The sequence below is a fragment of the Verruconis gallopava genome (assembly GCF_000836295.1).
Source record: "Verruconis gallopava strain CBS 43764 unplaced genomic scaffold supercont1.36, whole genome shotgun sequence".
NCBI lineage: Eukaryota > Fungi > Ascomycota > Dothideomycetes > Venturiales > Sympoventuriaceae > Verruconis > Verruconis gallopava.
Window position 1 is genome coordinate 203,194 of NW_015622172.1, and position 22,909 is coordinate 226,102.

Genomic DNA, 22,909 nt, shown 5'->3' on the forward strand with positions numbered 1-22,909 from the left:
CCCCTTCTCCTTCTCCTTCTCCTTCTCCTTCTCCTTCTCCTTCTCCTTCTTCTTCTCCTTCTTCTCCTTCTCCTTTTCCTTCTCCTTCTCCTTCTCCTTCTTCTCCTTCTTCTTCTCCTTTTCCTTCTCCTTTTCCTTCTCCTTTTCCTTCTTCTCCTTTTCCTTCTCCTTCTCCTTCCCCTCCTCCTCCTTCTTCTCCTCCTTCTCGTTGTCCTTCTCCCTTTCCTCCTTCTCCCTCTCCTTTCTCTCTTTCTTCTCTTTCTTAGCAAGACTATTTTCCGTCGCATCATGCACTGGAGGCTCTTCACCAACGCCCACCTCTCGGGAGTGCTTTTGTTTCTTCTTTTTTTTCTTGCCCAAGTCCATCTGGACTTCGGTAGGTGCAGCCATATGGCTCGACTCAATGGTTTTGATAGCCTCCGCAACATATTTTTCGTGACTTCGAACAGCCTCCTCCGCTGTGTCCGCAAGCATGTTCTTCCTATCCCTCTTTTTTTCCGTTTGCGATCCAACCAAATAATCGTCTTCCGTTGGCTTCTTGCGTTTCTTTGTCGATTCGCTTTCATTCGAACGTTCAGGACGCATATGAATCTCTGTATTTGGTGCCGCACCTTCGTCTTCAGATGAGCCAATCTCGCCCAAGTCACCGTCGCCAAAACCAGCTGGTCTGAAGCGTGCTTTCAACCCCTTAGGCTGTGCTTTTTTCGATTGCTTTGTCGGCAAATCAGTGTCCAAGAGCACCTGAGCGGTCGATTTTGGACGACCTTTCAGCGCTGTTGACTGTATGCTGACAATTTGTTGGAACTGAAGAACATGTTTAACCGGAGTAGGAAGAACCACATAGCCATTTTCCTCTTTGCTAGGCAATAGGACTCTTGTGGAATCACGAGCTGCGGGATCTGATACTAAAGCATATTCCGCTCCATCATGTGTCATTATGGCTTGTTGCTTTGCGAATTTGTCTAGAGCAACCTCTGTGAGGGCGCGTATTGGCAAAGACGCGGGTGCAGATATGTACCAGATCTCCTTGTCTTTTGTGCTGCTTGGTTGAAAGAGCTTGACCGTTCGGGTATCGGCAATCTGTTCTTGAACGTTCCGGAAACCGGACGGGGCCTTGAAGTCAACGCTTGGCCGCGGGCTGGAACTAATATCGTCCTTATTCATGCCACCGCTCAGAATCTTGGAGCTGCAAATAGTTAGGTTCAGTACTTCATAGAGTGACAAGGGAGCCTGACCTGGCATGACTCTGGCGGACGCGAGCTGATTCATGTCCGGTATGTTGCTTGGCTCCTTTTTCTCTTTGGTTTGCCTCTTCGGACTCTGAAGTAGAGACAGACTCGCTTGATCTGACCCTTGTTCCGTCCTGGGCTTCACCAGCATTTTCATCTTCCGAGCTTTCACTAGAAGAGCTACTGTCATCGCCTTCAGCTATATGCCTAGTCTCCGCGGCGTCGGAGCTTTCATCACTCTCCTCATCATTGCTGCTGCTCGATTCGTTCGACCTTTTGCTCTTTGACGGAGTTCTTGTGTAAGATAACGAATTCTCTTTAGCCAGTGCTGTGTAATGGTTCCTAGTTTCACCTTTCATAGATTCATCGTCACTGTCGGTGATGCGCTCTGCGCTTATGTTCGTTTTGATCTTCTTCGGTTTCGTTGGTGACTTTGTCACTTTCGAAGAGCGAGGCGCCAGAACATCCGTCGATTTCTTTTCCACTGGCATAGTGAACAAGGCGCCGTGCAATGGTCACAAGACTCCAATGCTTAGACACATTGAAAGTTTTGGAAAATTTTGGCGGTGAGAGACGGCAGAAGCAACTGACACTAACCGCATTCAACCAATGGGCGTTTTTTTTCATCACAAGACGAACGGCCATAGACTCTAACAGTTTCTATTTTTCCTCTCTGAAATTGGCCGTCGAGCCTTGATTCGGATCCGGCTGAGCTCATTTGGCTAATTGCTTATGGAATGAGTTGGAAAAGGAAGGCGTCACAAGATCCGCCTGGCAAAGCGAAGCGTCCTGCCAACCAACTGCCAGCTGATGCTCCCAAGTCTGCCCGCAGCGCCTTTCTGGCAAATCAAAATAATGCTGGCAAGGAATCTCCTTTGCACAACGATGCATCATCTTCTATAGACCTCGTGTCCGGAACCTCGACACCTAGTAAGAGCAATGAAAGCACGACGAAAACACGCAAGCCTATGTTACGTCCAGCTGATGCGTACACGTCGAACGATTGCTCCGAGGATTCAAGCTCCAGCGACGAGGAGGTAGCGTCAGATAAGGCCTTGGACAACACAGGCTGCGTGGCCGATGTTGAAGGTTCAAAAATCCCGGAATCCCAATTTCCGCAGACATGGAAGCGGACGCGGGAGCTGATCGCGGGCGAGATCTTGTCACAGCGACTTTCTGGAGTGCGAATCCTTGTAACTGGTACAGTTGGGTCCGGTAAAATGACGTTTGCAAAGTACTTGATCAACTCTTTGCTCGCGCCTCCTGAGAGTCTCGCACTTCAACCGTTCAAATCCGTAGCTGTACTTGATCTCGATCCTACCCGAGCTACTTACGGACCGCCTGGTCATGTAGCTCTTTTTATGGTCAATGAGCCATTAAATGAGCCCAGCGGTTTTATAGAAGTGATGAAAACCGTGCAAAGATGCATACCTGTTGGTTTGTACGGTCAGAGGGAAGATCCAGGTCACTTCCATGTTGCCGTGAACGAGCTTCTCCGCAGCTTCCAGCAACTGCATACTTCTATGCCGTTGTTGATATTCTGCCCTTCTTTTGAACGTGAATCAGATCGTGGAATGGATAGAAGAACTCTGCAGGCTTTGATTCGTACAGCCCAGGCGAACCATATTTGCTGCATTTCGAGCAAAGCCTCTCACGTCGCTGAAGCAGTCGAGGCGATAAACCAGTCAAAAGGACCGGATTCAACAACGTGGGAGATGGAGACTCTTGACGCAAGAGCACAGATGACCATTGCGCAGAGGCGAAGTAAAGCTTTGCGAGACTACTTCCACGGCTCACTTGAATCATCGAGACCCGACATCGCTGGCTGTCGCTCGTTGGGACATTACAAGCCGTATGCTATTTCGTATATACAGACGGATGGCGGACAAACAAAAGACATCTTGGGTTGCTTTGTTTTTGGTGACCTCCCCCCAAATCATTCCTTAATGATGTCTCGAATCCTGAATGGCTCGGTCGTATCGATCGCTATTTTGCACAATGACACCGAGCCTGATCAGCTTGAGATCGGCCAAACCGACCACATTCCGTACTTTGTTGCGACTGATGGAAGCAATCCTAATCCATCGATGTTGCGCCGAGCTAACACCATCGGCTTTGGTTTAATCCATAGTATTCAACGCGATTTCGGTGTGATGTACATCATCGCACCAGATCATGTGGCAAGACGGGTTGCAGAGGCTCCGCCGGAGCGCGTGATTTTGGTACACGGTGTGGCGGACAGCCCTGACTGGGCTTATGCAGATGATCTCGAATTCGGCTCTGAGCCTTGCTATATTGGAAAGGCACGAAAGGGGATGCGAACACTGAAAAGCAGACGTTTTAAGAAGAGGGCGGGTGCTTGAAAGGAGAGTCTATGTTCGAGACTAAGGCGTGACGAGTTTTCGGCCCTTAGGTTTCAATATCTTGTCCATGCCGTTTGCGATGGTTTCCACTGAATTTCAACTCACACGTCTCGAGAACTTCCTGGGGACGCATCGTCCCATGCAGAGCGGGACATTATAGAAAGGTTCGAGAAGGCCTCTATTTGCGCTGTACGCGAGCAAATCATTACGTCTTTTGTGAACGGTTCTTCCGGAGGGCGATCAACATCTCGCTCTCAAACGAAGTGTGACAGTATTTCTCTGACTGCATTGCCAGCGTGAAGATCTCCCTTGCATAGCCATCAGCAATTTGCGCGCGCAATAAACTTGCAGAAGCTCAAGACCATGTGTCGTAAGGCGCATTTTGAAGAACGGGTCCCGTGCAGTATTCTCGCACGCTCCTGTGCTGATTGTCGCCGTGATGCATGCATTCAAAACACGTTCCGCAGTCCCGAACAAGCATTCGCAGCGGGGCCTGTGGGATAACTTCGAGATGCGAGGCTGAATCGGCTGGCGATTGAGGTCGAAGTTCTTCTAAGCCAAGCCTGAAGGCGAACTTGGCAAAAGCGCCTCGTAGACAAATGACTGGGGCTTGCACAGCCGCATCAGTGCTGTTCATAAGTATGGTGCTGCACAGTTCCAAAGCACATTGGCGTTCTTCCCGAATACGCAGATTTCCCGATGAAGCTGCCGACACCATTGCATTATGGCGCCTCAAACAGGTGTACAGGTGTTTCGTGTCGCTCTGCGCACAAAGCCGAATGAGAACAGAGATGCCAAGCAGGTACCAACGTATCGCGCTAGGAGAACTCATAAGAAAAGCCGTGGGGGATGTCTCGCGTGTAAAGACAAACACAAGAAAGTATGGCACGCACCGGGCTCGAAAGGTTCAGTTCAATTATGCTCACGGTTTCAGTGTGATGAGATACGTCCTCGTTGCTCGGCCTGCTCCAAGCGCGACTCTTACTGCCGATACCCCGATGACGAAAGGCAGCAGGGCTCTGGCTCTAGCAAAGCGTTGATACCCAGGCCTTCTATAGATGGGCAGCGCCTTAAATTCACCACCCCGTTTGTGCTTCTCCACACCGGGCAGCACACAGAGCATGACTTGCTCCTGCTGGACCATTTCGTCAAGTCAACCACCAAAGATTTACAAGGCCAGAATGCAACTTTCGTATACGCAACCAAAGCTTTGGAGTTAGCGAAGGAGAAGTCGTACTTGATGCACGCAGCAATCGCCCAAGCAGCCTGCCATCTCAATCAGCTTAACCCCGATGATCCCAAGTTCCGGATGGCTGAAGCGTTCCATACTCAGCTTGCCAGCCGCGGTCTGTGCGAGGCGGTAAATCGGATCAATGGTTTGAAAGATTCCGACGCAGTACTGACTACTGCTATGCTTGTTAATGGCATCAGCTTTTGCTCGGCCGAGTATCGCGATGACGAGTTTGTGCCGCAGTGGTGGTGGCTCCGAGTTCAGCTAGGCCTGCGGGAACTACTCGCTCGAACGAGCCCTTATCACTCAGAAAGCATGTGGAAGTCCTTGTTCGATGCTTCGGATTCGTTCCAAATTTGCGAACCTCCGACAAATGACCTGGCGCAGCGCATAGCAGATTTCTGCGGCATATCTGACAGCTCCACCGCAGAGAACTGCGTTTACTTTGAACCGGTGCGGTGGCTGTGGCCAATCGTCACACGGCCACCGCGGAAGAAGTACCTTTTGCTTTATCTGCGCTTCATAGGCAGCATCACGAACGAGTTCGTTGACTTGTTGGAGGCTCGTGACGAGAAAGCGCTGTTGATATTTGGGCACTGGCTAGCGCTGATGTGCAGTATTAACGAGTGGTGGTCAGTTCGGAGAACGAGAAGAGAGTGTTGGAAGATATGCGACTTTTTGCTGAACAAGCTGCGTGGGCCAGACTTGGAGCTTCTCGAATTTCCCGCTCAAGCGTGCGGATATCTGTAAACCTTACCATCTTATGCGGATTGTTCGTTGCTTCTTTGGATTTCGCAGGCTTTAAGAAATTGATAAAGCATGAATGCTGACAGTAATGGAAGCTGAAGACGAATTCAATTCTTACAAAAGACTGAGATGGATGATGAATCTACATTGCAAATTGTGAGACAAATGTGCTCATCGCTTATGTTATTCGCACGACGTTTGGCTCAGCAGGAAGCTCTCAGGAGGGAACACTCTTTGCACTCGTCTTTGAAGACCTTTCTTGGCTCATGAGCTGCTGTTTCAGCGGTACTTGAAGCCAAGTGTTGTGAAGATTCTTGTGCTAGTCGGAAGCATTTCAACGCTGATTCAATCATCTGCTGCTTTAAATAACTCACAACTTCGCCCTTCCCGCCAGAAGCCGTTGTTGCGTGTCAGGATCTAGGACTTGAAATCCTTCGGCTTCCTTCGGAATCCAGTAAATACGGTCTTTACTGCCTGGTGGAATCATAAAGCCTGTACAAGGTCAGCCAGGTTTGACTCTTCAGAAGCTCGATTCCAGATCGGCAACCTTCTTTTCTCAGACCTGTTTTAAGCTTCTTCAACATCAATGAGACGTATTCCGCCCCCACGCTCTCGCGATCAGCAATACCAAGCTGGGCCCTTTTGTTTTCATCACCACCGTCGACAATCACACGGGCGAATCTAGGCACCGCGTAGCCTGCCAATCCTGCAGTTTTAGTCAAATGCTCCTCGAGCGTCTTCAGAGTCTCTATTTCTGCGCCTAACGAACCGTCTTTCATGGTTAGCGCTGCACAGCCCAGCTGTCCCTCGTAGCCAAACTGGTTCATAGCAATAGCGTACACATTTGCCGATTCAATATTCGGGTGTGACGAGATTGCATGCTCAACTTCTGCAGTTGAGATATTGTGCCCTTTTGCACGATAAGTGTCTCCAAGACGATCGTGAAAGGTAATATAGCCTTCACGATCCTGCGAATAATTAGAGGAGAACTGAAAAAAGTGCTGTCCTACTTACCATGGATAGGGCGTCCCCCATTCTCCAGAACAAGTCACCTTTTTTGAAAACATCACGCAATGTTTTCTTCTCTGTTGCCTCTGCTCCGCCCTCCCCAACATAGTCATGTCTGCGCTGAAGAGGTGGGACGATCCGATTTATAGCCTCGCCAATCTCGCCATATTCAGTCTTCCGGCAAAACCCGGTCTTTGCGTCTCGAACAGGCTCGCCTGTCTCCAGGTCAATCTTGATAATGTAAAAGGTATCTTGACCAAGCCAGCTATTCCGCATGAGTGGGCCCCAGTGTGCAACCTTCGATACTCCTTTTTTATTTGAAAAATTTGAGTTGCTAATCGCTGTAGTACCTTCAGTAGCCCCATAGTATTCCGTAATCCAAGGAACACCAAATCGATTTCGGAAGCCTCGCCATGCAGTAGGGTTGATGCCCAGGCCGTATATTATCTCTAGTCCATTCGCTTTTGATTCATCTGGATGATGAGGGTCTGGCGGTGCCTGGTACAAGTACCTGACCATCTCGCCAATGTAAAATATCATGTTTGCGCGAGTGCGACGGATGTCCTTCCAGAATGATTTCACCGAAAACTTGCGCGCAAGAATAATGGTGCCACCAGAAGCATGAGTAGCTGGCAACAGCGCATAGGCGGCACCGCCGTGAAACATCGGGGTACACAGGTACGTTCTCCGCTTCTTCTTAAACATATGTGGCCATCGATACGGGCTGGTTCCCATCATCGCATGCCCGCATGGCCATATTGCTGCTTTTGGAAGCCCCGTTGTACCTGATGTGAACAAATACTGCGACGTATCGCTAATTCTAACCTTGGGCCTCTTCTCACTCTCCCAGGAAGCCATTGCACGCGTCGCAGAGGGGAGCTCATCATGAATGATGGTGCTCACAAGACGAGGGCGTGCAGCTGAGCTGTTCACATGGGAATACGTTCCATAGTCGTAGAGAATGATCTCCTGGAGGTGCGGAACTCGGTCGTCTCTAAAATTCGTCGCCGACTCTTTCCCTATGTCCAAGCTTATTGCAGCAGTATCATACAGTTCATATGAGCAGATCAGGACCTGGGATTCGCTGATCTTCAAGCAATGTCTGAACGGCTCTTGGCTTATGGATGTGTTTATTGGCGCAGGTATAGCACCAATTTTGAACAATGCCCACCAGACAAAGACGAATTCGGGAGAATTGTTAATAAACATGCCAACCACCGTGCGATTCCTTATGCCCCTGCGCTCAAACTCTTCTGCCAACCGACCTATTTCTCCTCTGAATTCGGCGTATGTCCAGCTCCTGTCCTCAAACAGAAATGCTTCTTCGTACTCATCTTGACCGAAAGAGTGCAAGGTGTGGTAGAAAGACCAATCATCTTCCCCATGAGCCTTGCACAGCTCCTTCCAGTAGCGCTTTTGTTGCCGTGCTGTCCGAATCTGCGCGAGATCTTCACGGATATTGTATTTTTCGTCCAGCGCTTTACCTAGGAGAGCGGTTGCAGCGGTCACAGCTGCTGCAGTTGCTGCTTTCGGAATCACTTTGGGCAATGCTTCCATCGCCTTGTCCATGACTAAGAGATATGTGTGAATCGGTGCCTGCCGTAGCTATTTTGATGATGAGACTTTACATTTCCAAAAGCAAATGAGTTAACAGGCCCGCCACAAGTTCGAGCTTGCAACTTTCTCACTCATGCTCACTTGTCAGAATTCCTAATATGAACAACCGGATCTCGGATAAGTTGGCAGTGAATAACCGCAGGATTGAGATATCTCCACCACGTGAGATATATCCGCGGATATGTGTTAAAGTCACCGAGGGTGTTTTACCGCAGACTTATTGTGCGCCTTGTTCTTTCTAACATCTGTGGATATCAGGAGGCTTTTTAGGTGCCATCCATACATGCGTTAATATTTTCCATCTTTTTTTTTTTTTTTTTTTTTTTGATACAAAACTAAATGATAGGCGAGTAAAGACCTGATGTATAAACTGATAATGATGATGCAATTAGTGGGCCATTCTTTCTGGTTCAGTTAAAAAAGTCTCTTCCAAACACTGTAATATTAGAGAATACAGAATTTTAGTCAAAACCGATGAGATGTTGCTAGCTAGAGCTTTGCCAAACTCTTGGAGCTTGTGTTGCTCGGCTCATCGACGGCCAATTCGCACAACAACAACCCTTCGTTAACTTGCTCGCCCTCTTCGACATCACAAACCCATTTTATAGTACCTTGCCGAGGTGCTCGTACTTCTAATTCCATCTTCATCTGTCGCACTACGCACAACAACTCCCCAGCAGCAACTTTATCACCCACATCAACATACATTTCAACAAATTGTCCCGGGAATGGCAACCTAATATGTGCCTCATTTGTTGGATCGGCATGTCGATGTTTAGAGGATGCAACGTTCGTTTGTGTAGTTGATGTAAGATTCATGCCATATGTTTTACTGCTGCTGAAAGACTGGAAAGTGGCATCTGCCATTAGCTGTATGGGGAAGTTATTTGTCAAAACCCGATCTATCCGCAGTAAATATTCTTCCGCTGTTGCGGACTTGCCTGCCTGCGAACTCTGCTTCATTGTTATATCTTTGAGCTGCAACTTGAAAGTGTCCCCTTTTCTAAACAGCAACGGAGCATTGCCCAAGCCAGCTGCACCAGTTTGCGATGAATAGCTGGTAGTTGATGTAATATAAGGTTCTCGTAAGCTGAGTGTTTTGTTGCCTTCAAGTTCCTGACCTGAGACTATAATTTCGGATAGTTGCGATTCCAGCCACTTAATGTTACACTGTGATTCTCGAAAGTCGGAATGTGATAAAATGCCCAAGAGGACGTCAATGTTTGTCTTGACTCCCTTGATTGTTGTATCTCTCAGCGCGCGCAATCCTTTCTCTATAGCTGCCTGCAAGTTCGACCCTCGCACGATAATTTTGGCCAGTAGTGAGTCAAAGTTGGAGCCTACGGTCGTAGGTTTCGTAGTTGCGAGATGAGTATCAACTCGGACACCAGCACCAATTGGTGGTTGGAACTGAGTTACGCGACCCATGCTCAGTGTGAAGTCTTTTTGAGCATCTTCCGCAGTAACTCGTAACTGAATAGCTGCTGCTGGAGGAGGAAATGATACAGTATATCGTGACGGTAAATTTAAACTTTCAATGGTTGCACCTTGAGCTAAGAGAAGCTGACTTCTCACTATATCAACTCCGGATATTTCTTCTGTTACCGTGTGCTCGACCTGTAGCCGAGGGTTTATCTCGAGGAAATAATATTCGGGTTTTGATTCATGGACAAGAAACTCGAATGTTCCAAGTGAAGAATAGCCAATCTACTCTATTGTGAACACAGTTCAACTTGGTACGAAGTAGTTTCCAACTTACAGCCTTTGCCATTCCTACTGAGGATCTAATAACACGACTGACAAGCTCACGGTCCTTTATTGTCGATGGAGCAAGCTCAACTATCTTTTGGAATCTGTAAAATTCTTTGTCAGCTTCTGTTAATTCAAATTCATGAAGGGGACATGCCTCCTTTGAATACTACACTCTCTTTCCCAAAGATGTCCGACGTTGCCGTAATTATCAGCAAGAATCTGAACTTCCACGTGGCGGAAGCCATCGACAGCTGCCCTCTCTATGAATACTTGACCACTTGGTGACTCTCCGCGTGCACGATTGAAGCTGTCTTCAAGCTCGGACTGATGCTGAACGAACCGGATCCCTCGGCCTCCACCACCATCTACGGCCTTGAACATGATCGGAAGTCCAAAATTAGCAACAAAACTCTGGACATCTTCAAAGTTCCGCATTGGTTTCACTGAAGCAGGTAACGTAGGTACTTTGTTAGCGTCCGCCAAGGCGCGTGCATCTGTCTTGTCTGCCGTCTGTTGAAGTACCCGGGTGCTAGGACCTACAAAGAGAATTCCCGCGTTGGCAAGCTCATCTGCAAATCGAGGACTTTCAGAGAGAAACCCGTAACCTGGATGTACGGCCTCCGCATTAGCTTTTTTGGCAATGCCTAAAAGTCGCTCAACATTCGTAAAATCTGATGGCTGATCTAAGAGAATGCCTTCATCCGCGTACACGGCATGGTTCGAGTCTTCAGCTGTATATATCGCAATCGTATGCATACCAAGCTCTCGGGCCGCAGTGAGAACGCGGATGGCGATCTCGCCTCTATTTACTTAGCTAAATACAGCCAGTCTGACGTATACATACCGATTCGCGACGAGCAACCGTGAAATGCTAATATTCCCAGCCATTGGATACTAGTCAGGATGAGATAATTCTAAATGGTTAGTATGATTCAAGATGTAAAATCCAAGTCTTAAAGACAGATTGCGAAAGAGGTAGTCTAAGTAGCATGCTCATCTGATTCTTAGCGACAGCGATAGAACTCAAAATCCAATAACCAAAATACCCACTTTGTGGCCTCGGAAGAATTTTTCATGATGTGGTAGTAATATGCATGATTCAGATGCAACCGAATAGTCTAGAGAGCGCTCCACTCCAAGATTGCAATGATATCCGAGGCATGAAATTGCGGAGCAGAAAAGCGACTGGGGTTCGGCCAGGTACCACGGAAAGATCGTATAGCAGCATGCAGGCTCCTGGAATTTCCTACGCTAAAGAAGGAATTAGAAAATTGTGAGATAAGGTTCCAGCAAGACCGAAAAGCACAAAAAGGCTGACCTGTGCAAGTTACGAACGTAAATCTAGCCAATAAGCCATACAACCAATCGCGAAAGCAAACCAAAGTGGTCGATGAAAGGAGTGAGGACTCTGAGGAAACAATGCCAGCCAATAAAGACTCTGCCATCAAACGACTCAACCAGATCTCCTCGCACATTAAGACTGACTCCCAATCAAAGGGTGGAAAAGGCAAAAATACACGCGGCTCTTCTCTGCCCGCAGACTGGTCTGACGTACTTAACGAGCTTGAGGTTATAAAGAAGTTCGCGCGAACGCCGAAGTATGAGACCACGGGCTATAAGCGTCAGAAAGAAAGTGGAAAATTATGGGTTCGTGAGCGTATTGAGCTACTTCTTGACCCGGGCTCATTTGAGGAAGTCGGCAGTGCTGCTGGTACCGCAGTCTGGATGCGAAATCCAGACCAGACGGGCACCATAACCGAGCAGGAGAAGGAAGTTATCAAGGACTTCACTCCAAGTAACAATGTACAAGGTTTTGGGAAAATCAGAGGGCGTAGGGTGATGTTAACTGCTGATGACTTCACTCTGAGAGCTGGTCACGCAGATGGAGCTCTCATGCCGAAAACTTTATACATGGAAAAGCTGTGTGTGCATTTGAAGATTCCTATGATCAAACTGGTTGACGGCGCGTCTGGCGGAGGCTCAATAACAAGTTATCGTGAGCACAAGGCATCGTATCTTCCAGAGCTAGAGTTGCTTTCGTGGCTGGCAAGCATAGCTGGACCAAAATTCTCGAACAAAACTGACATGTCACAGATGAAAGAGCTTGATCTTGGAATCCCACAGTGCGCCGCAGTCGTCGGTACTGCTGTTGGCCTCGGCGCAGCCAGAGCAGCTGTGTCGCACTTCAGCGTTATTGCTGCAGATATCGGAAGTTTGTTTAACGCAGGTCCTAAAATTGTCGAGGGTGCAACGTTTGAGGAAGATCTAAGCTTTGATGCTCTAGGTGGCCCGCGAATCCATTGCTCAAACGGGGTAATCGACAATATCGCTCCTGATGAGAAGGGATGCTACGACCAGATTGCCCAGTTTTTAAGTTACGTACCTAACCATGGCGGTATATTGCCTCCAGTTTTACCAGGCGACGATGATCCCAACCGACTATGCCCCGAGTTGAGAACAGCCATCCCTAGACGTGCTCAGAGGATGTATGAAGTTCGCCCTATTATTGAGTCACTAGTTGACAAGGGATCGTTTTTCGAGATTGGTCCATACTGGGGAAATACGGTTGTTGTTGGGCTCGCACGGCTAGGCGGTCGACCTGTAGGTATTTTTGCAGATGACCCGATGAACAATGCGGGCGCATTAGACACGGCGGGATCACAAAAATATTCCAAGCACCTTAGACGCTGCGATGTCATGGGGCTGCCCATAGTTCAGCTTGTTGATATTCCCGGATTTGCAGTTGGAACAGTTGCTGAAAGAAGTGGTGTGATGAAATGGGGCCTCGAGATGTACAAGACACTGTTTTCTACGACCATACCTATCTTTACTGTCATCACTAGACGCTGCTATGGTATTGGAGGTGCCATATTGGTTGCAAACAGAGACCCAAACACTAGGGTTGCGTGGTAAGTCTCTTCCAAAGCCATTGCCATTCCTTTTCTGAGTGTTGTGCAGGCCAAGCGGGAATTGGGGCTCAATCCCTCTTGACGGTGGTATAGAAGGTATGAGCTGCACCGCTATTATTGGAAATACTATTGGGATATTGATCTGTTATAGTCAATCATCGGGCGGAGCTTAAACGCGCTGGTGATAAACGAGATGAACTATATGCTCGACTGGAAGCTGAATACATGAATCTCCAGAACCCGGTGCGAACGGCTAATCGCTTTGGCGTGGAGGAAATAATTGATCCAGCAAAAACGCGATCGATAATATGCAGATGGGCAAAGCATATGTAGGTAGTAATCGTGCTTAAAGCATCAGGCGGACTAATTCATGATAGGTATGAGAACAATTTGATTGAACGCCTTCAGCAAAGAGCTTGCGGTAATATCAAACCCTCCTTTCGCTAGCTTTGGTAGTGCGGTTCATGTACTACACAAGTGAAGGCAATTCAAAATAAAGGCTTTGTATTTGAACAGAACATGTTCATTCTTCCGCGATAAGTCATTCTTAAATTTAAACGTTGTACTGAATCATTAGAGACATGTGTATAATCGTGTTTCAGATCTATTTGAATCTACCTGATGTGGTGGCATTCGTTCACTGTATCAATGGCTACAAAAGTTCGATTCTAGGCTTAACGATTCTATGTTTCTATTGAAAATACTCCACAGAAAGTCTGCATAACATTTTTTCCTTTGCTTCTGTCTTTGATGTTTTCTCAAGTTTCCATACATAATAGAGTCAGATTTTGACGTGTTATACGATATCGAAATACATTCACATGGTATCACCGCCTCAAGGAGTTTCTGCTTCAACTTTTTCCTCTGCTTCTTCAAGGACTCCCGCAATGTACTGAATCAGTTAGTAACTCATCGTAACTTTCCCATCTGCGTTTTGAAAACCTATATCGTCAACAAAAAGTGCACCGATTTCCTCTAGGGGCCGGCCAGTTGTTTCTGGAAACCTTGATGATAACTTAGCATCCAATGAGAATCTTTATGATTCAACTCACACCCAGGATGCAATAACCATATAAATAACATCCATGAATATGATTATCATAAAAAATTTCCAGCTGATACGCTCGATTCCAAGTGGAGTACCCTGAACCAGCATAACGATGACACAGCTTTGGACTCTGCACGCAAAGCCAACTCCAGTTGAACGAATGGGCGTAGGTAAAATCTCTGGAATATAAGCATATGCCATTGAGTTTGTGATGAAAGCATAGCCGACTAAGAACAAAAACATTGCGAGTGTTGTTAGATCTCCGTATATTTTGTGTCTATTGCCAGAAATCTCAAGCAGCGCCCAGAAAGCGGCAATCAATATTGACACGACAAGAATATTCTAATCGACTTGGAGATAAAAAAGGCCTGAAGTCGGCCCATTTTATCGAAAAGTAGAGAGCCTTTTGTCGTGGATAATACTTTGACACTTTCCCGTACCCCAACTAATATCATGGTAAGTTTGTTCTTTATACTAAGAGCATCACACAACAGAACTTGATAGTTTTGTAGAAGTATTATTCCAGTTCCTTGTTGGCCTACCATGAAGATTGTACAGATGATGAGTCTCTTTCGGTACGACGGAACCTTGAATATTGCTCGCAAATTGAGTTTTTCGCGTCTCTCAAGGTGGGGTCGAGATTTGATCTGATGGAATTCTGCATGGAAGAGGCTCGAATCATCATCAAGGGCATGGATGCGCTGTAGGACTGCTAGGGCCTCCTCGTCACGGCCCTTCATAGCCAACCATCGAGGGAAAAATTGCATAAAGACCGATCTGCTGAGCATGAGGAGCGCACATATCAGTTGGAAGTCAGGGAAAACTTGCCATGCGGGATCACAATTAACATAGGAAAGTACAAGACAGAACCACTCCGTGTTTAAATAGGAGAACATGACGTTGAAACTAGGTACTATGAGAGGAGAAATACAACGTAGTAATTTTTGAAATACCGTAAAGCCTCCCAGACGACCTCGAACTGATCTCATCGTTAAAAACTGAAATAAAGAGAACGAATCGTTCACCTTGGGGCGGAGAGATCTTGGAAGCGTATCTAATGTCGCCGCTAGTGTTTTGATGATCTCAAAAAAAAGATATTGAAACTGCTTACAAGGGACAAACGGAATGCACAATACCACATGCATACCCTCCAACCACTCGGCCCACGAAGAGCATGCCTTGATTTCGTGCACCAGTTTGGAGGGTAGCTCCAATCAGTGATATGACAGAAGCAATTTGAATTGTTCGAGGACGACCGTATTCATCCGCAAGCCAAGTCATGGAGAGGGACCCAAGTGCATTTCAGGTATGGTAAACGTAGCCCAAAGCTCCAAGCGTATTGAAGTTAGACTTGAAAAACTTGATAAATCGTGGATATCTGAGAATTAAGGTTGTACACCCGCTATCATATCCATAAAAGAAAGCCCCAATCGTAATGTGAATAACACATATTTAGTTGTAGCGATTCTCAGCTGCGGTGGTAAAATCAATATACTGCTTTAAACGTTTCATGAATGATAAACTTAGCCGCAGCTTTAGTATCCACATGGTTGTGGAATCTAAATGCTGTGAGTTATCAGCGGGCTTCGGCTATATGGGAGAACTCGCGTTTTTGGGGAATGGACTTTCAAGTCCTCCTGAAAAATTGTTCTGTATTTTGTGCTATTGGTTAACTCAAGTTGCCCCGGATTTACCTCAATTCGCCGTAGAATCGACCAACTGCTGCTTTAGTGCAATCAGTCTCTCAGGTAAGATCTTGTTAGCTGACTTCTGTCGGGTATGCAAAGCTCGTACGGGCTTGTTGGATGTATACAGCGCATTTCGTACTCAGTTTCCATCTTGAATTAGATGTGAAATGCTGACGGCAGATCCATGGTTCCAAAGTTTGAGATTGACCATTGATCGTCCCCACGAAACCATTCATCCATGCCAAACTCATCAGAAAATGATTGAAAATCCGCATTTGTACCGAATGCAACACCACTCGCTGCTGGACCATTTGTATTCCCATTTGAGCTCATTACAGATGGGCTAATTGCTACGTCTTCTGGAGAAAATATATTGCTTAGCTGGTCCACTGTTTGCATTTTGTTTTGTGGAGAGCCTCCGCCGACGTTCTTGTCATGAAAGCCATTCGATTTCAAAGTTGCGTCTAGAAAGCGGTACGCGTGGCTTGCGCTCCCGTATGTATTTTTCAAAATTCGAAGAAAGTCTGCGCATCGTTGAAGTGCCACAATTGCTGCTTGTCGAGTATCTTCCTCAACCGACTTAACATCAAGAAGATTTACAACTACAGCAGCTACCACATTTGCGACACTCGTTGCATCTAAGTATTGTAAAAGTCCAAGATCATGAAGTTTCGTATTAATGCGCAGAAGTTCTTTTGCCGCGTAACGAATAAGTCCTCTAGCTTCTTCGCTCGACACATAGGGGTTGCTGACATGTGAAGAGTTGCTAGCAAGTGCCAAAGGGCGATTTAGAAGACATATAGCGTCGTAATATATCATATGTAGTGATGCTTGAGCAACAATCAATCCTCGATCGCGAAGGGTATATGTCGATTTTGCGTTCAGGTCGTACATTGCCTCGATAGGAAGCGTAGTAACCCAATTCTCTAGCTCACTGGCACAACTATATGCATCTGCATAGGTCTTGGATAAGTTTTTTGTCGGATATCCCGACGAATGGTCTCGAATGGCACACATAATTGCCACCGATCGTCCAATGCAAACGCAAAGCTTAGCTTTCTCGATAGATATGATAGCTAACTGCTGTTGTATGATGGTGTCTCGAGCTACAGGACATTCGTTTGGAATGAAGCGGCACATTTTGGATAGTGCCGCTATGTCAAAGTCAGAAATGCTAAGCATAGGTACGTCGAAATATGTAATCCGAGATGGTCTTCCTAGTCCCATGGCCACGACATGCTCACGAACGTAGCAACACCACCAAAGGCGCCGTCGTAGTTTTCGTTTATGATCGTTGTTATTGTTGAGTTGACATACATCGAGGTGAAGACCAATCGAATGGGCGTGAGAGAGAGCTAATCCGATCCAATACCAGGCATCTTGAATTGCATCCATGGCACCGTGTGGTGTGCTTGACAAAAGGGTTACTTGGGTAAGGACCAAAGTCTCAGTCTCGGCACCTAGGTCGTAAAGCAACTGCAACAATTCAGCATATGCGCTATGATTTCTTAAAACAATTCTACCTTGGTCTTCGCATAAAATGCCGTACGGGCTTCAAGTTTCGAACAGTATCCCATGCTCCTGACATGCTTGGGCTCCACGAAGGGCAAAGCGGCATAAATCATTGCCATCAGCAAAACTATACTTACGGTCCCACTCGATCCAGTCTCGTCATTGATCGCGATCAAGCAGGAGTTGAGATCCATCAGAGGCAATAGGGGATGTACGAATTCGACGTATCTGCACATGATGATTTGTAAATGATTACGATCAGGTAGGTTCAAAGCTCCCTTGGTAGACAGAAAGGCTAAATCTTCCGGTGATAGAGAAGTGGGAAGCTTGCGAACGTATAATGGGAGCGTTAAGACCGGTTGTGCCAAACTGTACAATGCAAACGCGGCATCCACGCTTTTTTCAGTGCCCTTTGTTTGAACACGACTGGGCAGTGGTGTGGATTCATGAACTACAAGCATCGCAGAAGAAAGTGTGTCGTCATTTACATGTTGTTTCGGTCTCTCTGACTCAGTATCGCGAGCGGCTTGCAAGATGTGGCTATCATCCTGGTCGGGAGGTAAGTGAATGGTCCTTAACAGGGATCAGTAAGATAGCCATTGTGAAAGATGTCCAGGTTTCTCACTTTCGTCGCTTATTTTTCATTAATTCGCACGTGATGTCATCTAGCTTGCAGTTCGTACAGCCTGGCGGGAAGCCAGTCGCAACCAAATCGCAACGCACTTTTCGAGTTCTGCAGCTTTTGCACGCTTGCGCAGCTCTTTTTTTTCGCATTGGTCGTAAAGGTTCTTGCTCCATTGTCAACGGGTTACTGATTACACACACGTCTCGAGGATTTGATATTAGCCAGCGCCTAAACGAGAAGAGATTGGCCAAAAGATGCACGGAAATTTGGGTGACACGAGGTCGGGAGTAATCAAGAGGTCAGGCATTTCACATAACTTAATTTGGGTTCGGTCTCCTCGCCATGGAAGGTATCCTGTGGGGATAGGTAAATAGCACAAAGCTGCGAAGCTCGAGTCAAGCTACTGTTGATTCACGCTGTTTCTCGGCGATTGAGGGAAGTCAATAATGCAGGTAACTCTGGGGTCTACATGCGGGGTACCCCAGATCCTTATCACGTGGTAGTCTTGACTTGAGCATGGAATATGTTATCCTTTCCCCACCCAATTGCTGAGAGGTGACTCCGCACCCTACTCGATTGTCCATTCGCGTGATTCCTCTCGTGAAGGCGAACAGAAACGTCCGCCACCTTTGAAATGTGCAACGAACGCGCTGGAACCAAGAGAAGACGTCTTGGACTAGATTCATCCCTATTTTCTGATGCGTGCGTGGAATTGCCCAATGTAACCTCCATTATAACTAATTAAAGTAAAGTCCTAGAAATTCCGATAATGACATAGAAGATTCACCGCCGAGAGGGACCCCTCGTTCCTGTAGAGACGAAAGCCCCAGGCCTGTGTCATATTGTTGGCAGCACCTTCAGCCATCATGGTTGTTATCTTGCCAGACGCTACTTGCTTCGATAAATGACACGAGGAGACAATCTTTGTGCGAATCTTTCAGCAATGGATTTAACGCTTTTGTCCCATTGCTCTCGGAGGATGAGATTTTGAATATCTCTCAACCACAGCAGGAGCAGCATGACAGTAGTGGGATACAACTGTCACTTGCAGTGCTATCAATTGGTCTCCTCTTTGAAGATGCTTGTGATTCAGAGTTTCAATCTCTTCATTCGTCTAGTAGCTCTAGATCAGCATTACACGTAGCCCTGAAAGAGTCCCTAGAGCAGGGTCATCGCTGCGAAAATTACATCGACCACCTACCTCTTCTACTACTCCTTTCTGAACTTGAACGTTCTCTGGACCTCACTGGATCTGCTGATCTATATCTTAGGGAAGCTGTACATGTGGCGCGGAGATTATCGAATAGCTTCAATGTATTTGCTCCGGATGAGGAAGTGATTCGAAGTTGCCGCTACATCCGTGCATGCGACTTTCTCAGATGTCAATGGGCCCTCTTCGGCGATTTACTCCATGGCTTGCGACCAGAGTATGTTTACGAAGACATATCCATAGGATCAAGTCCAAAACGTCAACTGATTGAGGGAGACCGAAACAAATCAGCACATTCTGCAAACCATGATCTTCTTTTGTTGGCTCTGTCAACATTATCCTCTTCACAGGCCATCAAAGATCGTCCGCTTCGGAATACACACCAAAAATTAAGCGCTTGGTACCAGAGCTTACCCAATTTTCTGGGTTGGAGATCTTCAAGACTTGATTGGAATCCTTTATTGTACTTTCTCCATATTCAGTATTATGCGAGCCAATTGATACAGTGTCATCTTGCCAGGGGTTCACTCAGAAGGTCGCAAGGGCGTGATTGGCGTTTTTCTTCCTCTCGGTATACTCTATGCAACGAATGCACCCATTTCGCCAAGCAGATTACGGATCTTCAAACTGAGATGGCTACGAAGTACAGAGTGCCGAAGTGGCCTATAATACTGATATTTCATTCCTGGCTTGCTACACGCGTTCTTTTGGTCTCGGCGGTTTCAATGTCAGGCACCGAGAAGATAGGGTCAAGTGTACATCATCTACGCAGGCTTCGCAAAATTCTGCGTGGCTCGGGTGTTGGCTCTCGGATAGTTGCGCAAGATGCTCTAAATCAATTGAGTTCAGCGCCTGACAGCATCAGACAAGCATTTTCTTCGGATGACGAAGAGGAGAATATTGAATTTCGCGTCCACGCTTCAGATTGTGGGAGTTCAAGTATTATAGAACTCCACGACCACGATGGGCTCAATGGATCTTCCTCCTTCGCTGTACAGGACTCGCCAAATGCACGTAGTACACTTGGAGCACGAGTAGGGAGCAGTCTCGACAAAGTACTCAACCACGACGGCAAGACACCCAAGCAATTCCCAAGTACAGTTATTCCGGCACAATCTCCATGTTCGCGGGCAAATGGTGAAGATCGCCTAGTTTTAATAAGCGACCCGGTATTTTGCGCCTACGTCGACGAGATGTCATATATTGTCGGCCAATGCAACAGCCACCTAGAGGAACGCGACTTGCAAAACTTGAATGACGGGCAAGGAATATCTTCATGTGTGACGATTCCAATGGACCCATTGGGGCAGCTCCGGATGCAACTGCGGCATGATCCACTTCATATGCGGTCTGAAAGTGCAAATAAGTCGCACGAGACGACCAGTGATGTTTTTCTTTCCCCTGCTGTGGATGCTCTTACATAAAGACGTTCTTTCATGGCAACTTATTAGTAGCGAATTGAGTTAGTGTAGAATGTCATGAGTATTTTGGCCATATTTCATAACAAAAGCTGTTTGAGGCACGATGCCTCTCTTCTAGAGCCTCCGGAAAGAATCTACTCAATCATTGTCACTAAGCTTAGTGACTATGAGATACGAAGAACGTTATTTCCTTTTGGATCCCAGATGAAACAGTTTACATGACGTTGCTGCTGTGAAAAGACTTACGCATGTTGAACTAGCGATTAGGTTTGCTCGATTATAGAATTACGCTAAAATTTGAAAGGTCTTGTTTCAAGACTTGACGATATTAAAATTAGATTTGTCGAGGCTCTGGATCTGGACATTATTTGTCCAAGTCATATTCTTAGTGTTTCTAGTCAATAAATTATGCAACAAGTCGCGCACAAATTTCAAGAACTGCAAGACTGGACAATCCATATATGAGTTGCCTTCCGAACTAGAAGAGCCAATTTGGAAGTATGGGAAAATCAGTAAGTGGCATTTCTAGTGAGGGTTGTAGTCAAGAGCCAAGGAAGTATTCTTATGCTATTCCATGGGTGTGTAGATAGCAAGAATACAAATATGCATGAGCCGTTTAAGAGCCAATGCCCTCCCTTTTTTAACAGCGCGGTCAAGTTCATATGTAACTATTCCGTCGAGTCTCGTGTTATCCCTCTTTGTCAACGCCATTCTCCAGGCTAATTACACAAGGCAATGTCTGCTCATTCTTAGTTGACTGACTTTTTATTTGCATCTCTTCTCAATAATATTTGCGCCATGCTCTTGATACTCCTTCTTTGAGATCCACATCTGCAGATGAATGTTAGTGCATCATTACGAACTATGAACTCGCCACACTTGCCTGGTGAAATGTACCCAAGCTCCCGAGGATGCTACCGCCGATCCAACTAGCATATTTCCTCTCAACAATCTGACTACTTGCTTGCACTCTCACTCTAGGGCCGGGATATAGCGCGTTGACCTCATTGTCAATCCGTCTCGTCAGACCCTGCAGCAACGAGCCGCCACCACACACTACGATGTTATTCAGAAGATTTGGCCGCACTTCTGAATCTACACTTGCTAATGAGGCCTTGACCAAAGCTGGTATCGTCTGCTCAGGTTTCGGCTTGGGTGTTGAATCATCCGTGTATGCCATGTTCTCGTCGAACAGACCCTCGGGAATCCGAAACCGCTCCGAGCCAAACACAGCATTCCAGCCATCCGGCATTTCGAAAGGTCGGCCAGGCCATGTTTTGGCGATATCCTCATTCGTGCTGCCAGGCATCCCGCTCGACAGTCTGCCTTGTTGCTCCCAGGTTTGTACTACACTCTCCTTGAATTCGGTGAGAACTCTTTCTTCTTCCCACAGTCGAAAACTTTCTGTAGGTGGCTTCTTAAACGTATGGTATGTCGCTTGAGAGGGCTGCTGGGCCTCAACCACGGTTTTGCGTGCGACCATGTAGTGTGGCACCAAGGGTACTACAGGCGTAGATTGCGAGAACATCAATCGAATCTGCTTGCTAATCCAATTTCCTCCTAAAGGTGAGTTGCGCACGCCCTTACGTAGGAGTATCCCGTCAAGGATGGGAGAGACTTGAATTCCGGACGCGCCAATGTCAATGACAAGTGCAGAGGATTTCCCAGAGGAGAATCTAAAATAGTGGTTAGCGCGGTCGCTCGCTCTTGAATTGCTGAGGTTGAAAAAAACCTACGCAGAGAGAACGCCCGTTCTGCCCAACCAGAAAGCGGGCACATCCCAATCCTCCATGGCGATCTGAATAGCCTTCTCTCTGCTTTTTGCGCTAGTTTTACCCGGCTCGCTCATCAGTAATGGATTGTCGCTCATGGGCTTTTCCTCCTGCTCTACGGCATCAATTTCCATGGCTGTATCGCCGTTGGCGTCGTTTAAACCATTCGTCCTGGGATCGCTCTGCTTCGGCCCAGTTAGTCTGCTCGTGATGCTGAACTCCCATAACTTCGCCGCAATGTCCCAGTCCTGAACCCATTCCTCTGCAGTGATGCCATTCAACGGATTCAGGATCTCCAGGTCTGGCAGAGGCGTGTGCAGGGCGTTCTCGCCAAATAGAATACGCGGATTTTCGTCAGAGCCGTCCGTGGCGAGCCGGCCGTAGTATGTGGGCACAATGGACTTGGGCGTGTCTTCACCTGCAAAGCCGGCACGTGTGGTCGAGTATCCCGGGTCGAGCACCAGCGCTGCGACTTCGTCTACGCGTGCAATTGTGAGTCAAAATGTGTCAAAACTCAGCTATTGCCGCTGAGACGGCGCCAAGTACGCGATTAGATCCTTACCTCCACCATACTCGGGTTGCGGCTGCGCGTACTGATTGGGAGCGGCCATCTCCACTGTCTCACCGGCTGGATTGGTTCTTCAGATCGACAGCGCAGAGGCGTTGAAGCAGTGAAATCGTGTTGCTGGACCACTGCTCAACTAGGCGCAAAGCAATATCATGTCTGCCACTTGAGATTCAAGGCTTCGATCATGTTGATGCCTGAGGCGGCACAGA

At 47.1% G+C, this 22,909-nt stretch overlaps 6 protein-coding genes across 7 annotated transcripts; 3 read left to right on the forward strand and 3 right to left on the reverse strand.

Moving 5' to 3' along the window:
• Positions 1–1,870: 1,870 nt before the first annotated feature.
• PV09_08109 (uncharacterized protein) lies at positions 1,871–3,843 on the forward strand. The gene has a single exon (XM_016361963.1). It carries the CDS (start codon positions 1,967–1,969, stop codon positions 3,590–3,592), a length of 1,626 nt encoding a protein of 541 aa, XP_016210269.1. The 5' UTR covers positions 1,871–1,966; the 3' UTR covers positions 3,593–3,843.
• Positions 3,844–4,242: 399 nt separating this feature from the next.
• On the forward strand, positions 4,243–5,818 carry PV09_08110 (uncharacterized protein). The gene is made up of 2 exons (XM_016361964.1): positions 4,243–4,472; positions 4,527–5,818. Exons 1-2 carry the CDS (start codon positions 4,317–4,319, stop codon positions 5,571–5,573), a joined length of 1,203 nt encoding a protein of 400 aa, XP_016210270.1. The 5' UTR covers positions 4,243–4,316; the 3' UTR covers positions 5,574–5,818.
• On the reverse strand, positions 5,682–8,147 carry PV09_08111 (the record flags this gene model as incomplete). 2 transcript variants are annotated; one of them, XM_016361965.1, is made up of 3 exons in its annotated part: positions 5,682–6,062; positions 6,118–6,538; positions 6,585–8,147. In XM_016361965.1, the coding sequence occupies 3 exons, from the start codon at positions 8,145–8,147 to the stop codon at positions 5,941–5,943; spliced, it is 2,106 nt and encodes a 701-aa protein (XP_016210271.1). In that variant the 3' UTR covers positions 5,682–5,940. The 2 variants fall into 2 exon arrangements, with proteins under 2 accessions (XP_016210271.1, XP_016210272.1); XM_016361966.1 differs by having other exon boundaries at positions 5,682–6,538.
• Positions 8,148–8,684: 537 nt separating this feature from the next.
• On the reverse strand, positions 8,685–10,835 carry PV09_08112 (uncharacterized protein; the record flags this gene model as incomplete). Its single annotated transcript, XM_016361967.1, has 4 exons — positions 8,685–9,902; positions 9,955–10,048; positions 10,102–10,749; positions 10,792–10,835. The coding sequence occupies 4 exons, from the start codon at positions 10,833–10,835 to the stop codon at positions 8,685–8,687; spliced, it is 2,004 nt and encodes a 667-aa protein (XP_016210273.1).
• A 531-nt stretch (positions 10,836–11,366) lies between these two features.
• Positions 11,367–13,357, forward strand: PV09_08113 (uncharacterized protein; the record flags this gene model as incomplete). The annotated part of the gene is made up of 4 exons (XM_016361968.1): positions 11,367–12,856; positions 12,906–12,952; positions 13,008–13,185; positions 13,234–13,357. 4 exons carry the CDS (start codon positions 11,367–11,369, stop codon positions 13,301–13,303), a joined length of 1,785 nt encoding a protein of 594 aa, XP_016210274.1. The 3' UTR covers positions 13,304–13,357.
• Positions 13,358–20,747: 7,390 nt separating this feature from the next.
• Positions 20,748–22,838, reverse strand: PV09_08114 (uncharacterized protein). The gene is made up of 4 exons (XM_016361969.1): positions 22,695–22,838; positions 22,097–22,610; positions 21,244–22,036; positions 20,748–21,191 (listed from the first exon to the last, which is right to left on the reverse strand). The coding sequence occupies exons 1-4, from the start codon at positions 22,741–22,743 to the stop codon at positions 21,126–21,128; spliced, it is 1,422 nt and encodes a 473-aa protein (XP_016210275.1). The 5' UTR covers positions 22,744–22,838; the 3' UTR covers positions 20,748–21,125.
• Between the last annotated feature and the right edge of the window lie 71 nt (positions 22,839–22,909).

Coding starts and splice junctions, on each gene's coding strand:
- PV09_08110 (XM_016361964.1), top strand. CDS start 4,317: ATGGCGCCTCAAACAGGTGTACAGGTGTTTCGTGTCGCTCTGCGCACA. Junction 4,473..4,526: donor GTAAAGACAAACACAAGAAA/GTATGGCACGCA, acceptor TCACGGTTTCAG/TGTGATGAGATACGTCCTCG.
- PV09_08114 (XM_016361969.1), bottom strand. CDS start 22,743: ATGGCCGCTCCCAATCAGTACGCGCAGCCGCAACCCGAGTATGGTGGA. Junction 22,611..22,694: donor GCAACCCGAGTATGGTGGAG/GTAAGGATCTAA, acceptor TTGCACGCGTAG/ACGAAGTCGCAGCGCTGGTG. Junction 22,037..22,096: donor AGAACGGGCGTTCTCTCTGC/GTAGGTTTTTTT, acceptor CCACTATTTTAG/ATTCTCCTCTGGGAAATCCT.
- PV09_08109 (XM_016361963.1), top strand. CDS start 1,967: ATGAGTTGGAAAAGGAAGGCGTCACAAGATCCGCCTGGCAAAGCGAAG.